Source organism: Notamacropus eugenii, chromosome 2 (assembly GCF_028372415.1).
Source record: "Notamacropus eugenii isolate mMacEug1 chromosome 2, mMacEug1.pri_v2, whole genome shotgun sequence".
Lineage (NCBI taxonomy): Eukaryota > Metazoa > Chordata > Mammalia > Diprotodontia > Macropodidae > Notamacropus > Notamacropus eugenii.
Genome location: NC_092873.1, coordinates 386286799 through 386292243, shown reverse-complemented (window position 1 = coordinate 386292243; position 5445 = coordinate 386286799). Strand labels below are relative to the sequence as shown.

The 5445-nt window shown below is 42.7% G+C and overlaps 1 protein-coding gene across 2 annotated transcripts; it reads right to left on the bottom strand.

The window, feature by feature from the left end:
* Positions 1-600: 600 nt before the first annotated feature.
* LOC140529044 (intelectin-2-like) lies at positions 601-4997 on the bottom strand. Of its 2 annotated transcripts, XM_072647446.1 has the most exons (4): positions 4858-4997; positions 4314-4415; positions 2342-2589; positions 601-725 (listed from the first exon to the last, which is right to left on the bottom strand). In XM_072647446.1, the coding sequence occupies exons 1-4, from the start codon at positions 4913-4915 to the stop codon at positions 714-716; spliced, it is 420 nt and encodes a 139-aa protein (XP_072503547.1). In that variant the 5' UTR covers positions 4916-4997; the 3' UTR covers positions 601-713. The 2 variants fall into 2 exon arrangements, with proteins under 2 accessions (XP_072503547.1, XP_072503546.1); XM_072647445.1 differs by lacking the exon at positions 601-725 and having other exon boundaries at positions 2220-2589.
* Between the last annotated feature and the right edge of the window lie 448 nt (positions 4998-5445).

Sequence of the window (5445 nt, the reverse complement as noted above, 5' to 3'; positions counted from 1 at the left end):
ATTCAGAGATCAGCTTCAGAGGAGCAGGCCAGGAATTCCCTGAGTGGTGTACATTCAAACCCAGACTGTGGCTTAACACTATAATGATTAAGAACAAGCTAATCTGGGAGCAGGGACTCATTCATCACAACCACAGACACAGACAGATGGGACTAAGAATAGTCAAAGATATCACAAGAGATTCCAACTGGGCCTCAGTGACATCCACTTACTTGTCTGAGGAATGAAGGAAAATGATGATGTTCCTTTTATGGCCATGTCACCATTACAGTGCAAAGCTCACAGGGATGAGGATAGGAGGTAATATTATTTTGGGGAGCTCAGATAAAAAATACTCACTCTGGACCACTGGAGAGTAATACTTGGCAGTTTTATCTGCATCCCCACAGTCATGAATGACGGGCACGGCTGGGCCATTGTCAGTCCAACACTTACCAGTCCCATACTTCACTGGATATTTCTTCAGGAGACATAAAGCAACATCATGAGGACAGGTGTTGGGGATCCTGTTGAGCCCACTTCCCAGGGATTCTCTTTAGCCATCTGGCTCATGGAACCCAGTTTACCTGATAAAGGCCAAACAGGTTCCCTCCATCATGACTGAAGAAGTGAATGTATGTACGATATCTAAGCAGGGAGCTATTCCGCCATTGCTGCAGGGGAGACTTGTTGGGCACATGCCAGATGGCCAGGTCCTGGGCTTGGATGTCATACTAACCTGGGTTCTAGAGCACAACAGACAACTTAGCCCAATGGTGCCATAAGTACAATTTCACAAAGGTGGCCTGAGGCATATTCTCTTTCAGCAAGACAACATTTTCTTACAAATAGGGATGCTGCTGGTTGTCCTTCATTCTCAAAGAGGACCAAAATAACCTCACTATGCTGGAGTCAAGTTACAACATGTCTGACTGTGGTTGATCAGACCAATATGAGCTCAGAATACTCTACCACAACTCAGACACAAATACTCCATTTCAATACCTGGGGGGGATTCTAAAAATTTGTGTATCTCACATTTTCTTGTGAGCTATTTCAATTCTGTTTTGCTCATAGAGCATAGCACCTTATATGATGAGGGCACACCATACAGGGTGGTCCTGTGGCAGAGTATCCCATGTCACACATTGAATTTCAAAGTTCTTAAGAGAAACCTTGAGAGTGCCCCTGAATTACTTCTTCTTACTACCATGTGAACACTTACCCTGGGTGAGTTGTCCATAAAAAAAAAATAGGGAGGCTACCTGCCGATAAAATGGGTAAATGGATTTTCCTCAGTTGACCAAAGATGAGAACTTAAATCATTTTTGTAGGGTTACAATAAAGAAGAGAAAAGATTGGGTGATGTGATGGGCTTGAGGGTAACATGACTGTTTACATAGCTGAGCCATTGGGGAACAATACGAATGGTTAGAAGTTGGGAGTAGGGGCTAGCAACAACCCCTGCTATCCTCCTGTGACTAAGAAGTATTTGGTTAATTCAAGCTGCAAGGTTCAATGGTAGTAGACCAGAGTTTTTTGGAAAGCAAACCAGACATCCTTGAAGGATAGCTTGGTGTTGTAAAGATTCTATACGAGACTTTCTGGATCCACTCACATTTCCCAAGGACAGCAGAATTCCTTGAGGGAAGGACAAAATAGTGATTAGCAGAACTGGATGTCTAAACTTAATTCATCACAGAACAGCTGAACTTCTGCAGCAACTTCAGAAGGAAAGAACCAGGACTTCAGGCAGTAAGAGGATAAAATAAACTAACAGTAAATAGCATCAATAAAAATGGTAATCAATTTCATCTTCTCAACAGCCTTCTGGGAAGACACATTAAGACCAGAACTGAAACTAAAGGCCCTTATTTATTATTAGCCTGTGAGCATTGGAGTCACACTGATCACATGTGTGGCAAAGCTTACAAAAAACAGAATTTGGAAGATAGGAGAGACCTCAACAGTCAACTTGTCTAATAGGTACACAGAAAAATCAGTATTTAACATACATGCAAGGTAGTGTCTAGCTTGATGACCTTCAGTGAAGAGGAACTCACCAATGATCAAGGCAGCCCACTCCACTTTTGAATAATTCCAGTTATTAGAAAGCTCTTATTTTTCTGACATCAAGTTTAAAGTGACCACTTTTCAGGTAACACCTGCTGTTCCTGCTTCTAGCTGCTGGAATCAAACCAAACACATCAAATCTCTCTTCACATACATAATTAGTTTAGTCCTATCAAGTGAAACTCATTCGATGAAAAATCAAAGGACCACAAACTCCAGGGGATAAGAACTCATTCACATCAGAAATATTTGATAGTCAGAGAGGGTCTAGCAGGCACTCTGGGCATACCTTGTAGTCATCACTGGTAGCACCTTCTGCAGATCCAAAGGTGGCATAATTGGCCCAATTCCCATCACCTTCAGGGTAGTCTGCTTTGTTCCCCTGCTGGCTGGACCAACGATCCCCCTGGGTGCACTTCCCTGCCAGGTGATTCTCATGCACACTGGCCACCAGGGTCCAGCCACCTCCCCCAGACCTCATGTCACAAAAGGTCTGGTAGATGTTCCCATTCCCACTCTGAAGGAAGTATAGGCCATCTGCAGAGGAAAAACCATAGAGGCTCACTCACTGACAATACATGAGGAATCTTAGAGATATGAAAACCAGAGAAATCTCCTTCTAGGATTCACCCAGACTTGGCCTTAGGATATTCTTTACTAGAGAAACTCATTTTTTCCTGAATCTGGGAGAATGTTTCTGAGCTGAGGCTGAAGGAGGGCATAGAAACAAGAGTTCCAACTAGAAATCTCTTATTGAACACTATGTTCAGCCTCATGATAGCTCCCATTTGTACATTATTTAAGACTTTGCAAATAACTTTCCTGAACACTACTCAGTGAAATGGAGAATGCATATATTGTTATTCTCCTTCTACAGATTTGGAACCTAAGGTTCAGAGAAATTGCTACTTATTATAGTCACACAGCTGATTAGTGTCAGGACAAAGCTCTGAACCTACATTAATTGGTTCTAAGTCCAGAATTCTTTCCACTATGTCACACATGTTCTCCCTTGCCCACTCCTTAGAAGTCAGCAAAGAATGGACTGAATAATACTAGTGATATGCAGGCCTGAACCAGCACTTCAGGCCTTGTAAATGTGAAGTTCTGCACCACAGATCTTTTAACACTCACCTTGAGAGGCAGAGCCCCATGAGGCATACTGACTGACTCCCTGGTGTTTCTTCCATTTGGGATCACAGGCTTTTGAAGCTTCTACTCTCTTAACTTTACTAAGAGGACCCTAACCTAAAAGGCTCTATCCTGGAATGATGTTGCTGTGTGGAGAACAGGGCAGAGAAGAACTGGTGCCCCTCTGTAAAGGTCACTTAAATGGGGAGACTTTTCCCATACATTAATAGGCCAATGTGACCTGCTTGGGTCACAGGCAAGGCTGAGTCAGGTGAAACAGTGGTGGGAAGAGTCTGCTGAAAGGCTGAAACAGGAAAAGATGGAGCAGAGCTGAGAGGAAGTTAGTCAGAGAGCAATCAGAGTTGGGAAGGACACAGGCAAGCAGACTGCTCCTTGTGAGTGAGAGAAGAAAATTTTCGTTCAGGGAGCTGGTTTGTGGGAAGTCCAACAGAGGGAAGGCTTGGGGATGGGTTACCCTCTGCATTGTTATTGGGTATAGATTTCTTGGTTACTGTGATGGATTTGGCTTTCTGGTGTTTGAATAAATGTTTTGAGTCTGTTGTCTAAGTGGAGAGTGTGTTGTCTTTCTCCATTCAGAATTGTGCCAGCACATTCATGACTGCCTTATGTGCTGTGAATATTGCATTGGTGCTGTACCCTTGGATCTTCAGGTTCATGGATCTAGAGCAATCACAGAGCAGTGGTCTGAGACACTTACTAGCTCTGTGAACCTGGCCACATCACTTAACCCTCAGTTTCCTCATCTATAAAATAAGCTGGAGAAGAAAGTTGCAAATCACTCCAATATCTTTGCCAAGAAAACCCCAAATAAGAACACAAAGTGCTAGACATGACACAAAGTACTCAACAACAACAATGACAGCAAGCAAGAAAGAGAGGACAAATGGATAGGTGATTGTGGAAAGAAATAAAATGAAAAAGAAAACAAAACATGAGGATCAAGCAGTTTCTGGCATTACTGGCTTCAGTCTGTTGCAGCTTCTCTAGTGTTTGCCTCTCAGGGAAACAAATGGTTGTCACAATTTTACTGACATGGGCTAAAGCATAGCTCAGGTTGCACTACTGAGGAGCCATTCACCCAGGGACCATCCTGACCTGTCTTCACTCACCATCTGACTCTGGACATCTTTCTTTGATTTCCTTGTAGCTTCGAGGGATGAATCCAGGGGAAGAAGTACAGGTCTTGTCTAAGGTCACAGGGAGACCTGAGTCTCAAAAACATGCAGAGAATGCTTTTAGTTTCTTGTTACAAATTGTGCAAGTTCCCTCCACAGCAGAAGGTACTGGTTTCATCTGTACTTCTTTAAGAGGTCAGGGATCATCCTCATTTCTAACTCATTTAGTATGGCACCCAGCCCCATGAAGTCTTAATAAATGTCAGGTAGTGAGAAAAGCCAAATTCTCTCCTACAACATAGGTCACATACAAGACTGTGCATACTTTTGGACTGGTACCTCAACTTCCCCCCACCCCATCTTATCCCAGGTCTCAAAAATTGTCTGTCTCAAATCTAATGCAGGCAATGAAGACTGTGCTGATAAGAAACCCCTGCCATCACCATCAGGACAGTTCCAGATCTTTGCCTCTCTAATGATTTCAATAAACCCACCATAGAGGGAAGGGGAGAATTTACAAGCAGAAAATTTAACTTACCAGCACTGCCCTCTTTGGTCACCAACATCAGGAACAGGCATGTACAAAGCCGGATCATTTTCTTTCTAAATACAAATATTTGTCACAACAAAGAGAGGCCATAGACCATTATCTCCCATGTCCCAAACTACTTCTTAGACTCTTACTCTAGACTAGCAAGTCCTGAGCATACAAGGCCCTTGGTCTCCCATACTGGTCTATACCACAGGTGTGATGATAAATGTTTAAAAACCAGTTCTCAGGAAATATATGTGTGTGTCTATGTGTCTGTGTGAATACACATACTGAAAATTATGTCTAGAATACATAATAAAATGCTCATATTACATATGCCAGACATACTTTTAAGTTTAGTCTGCCTTATTCACATTTTTTCTAACACTTTTACAAGTCTACACAATCAACAAACAATACATCAATCTCTGATTTTTGGTGTTTGCAGATTTCCAAGGAATAAATGCACAGGCTGAAGATTTACCAACTGGAAGGTAGTGTAAGTGTCTAGAGCATCTCCCTGCCTGGACCCTCTGCCTCAGACTCTCTTTTACCCTGGAGCTAAGCCAGACCTGAACCCTAGGCCTTCACCAT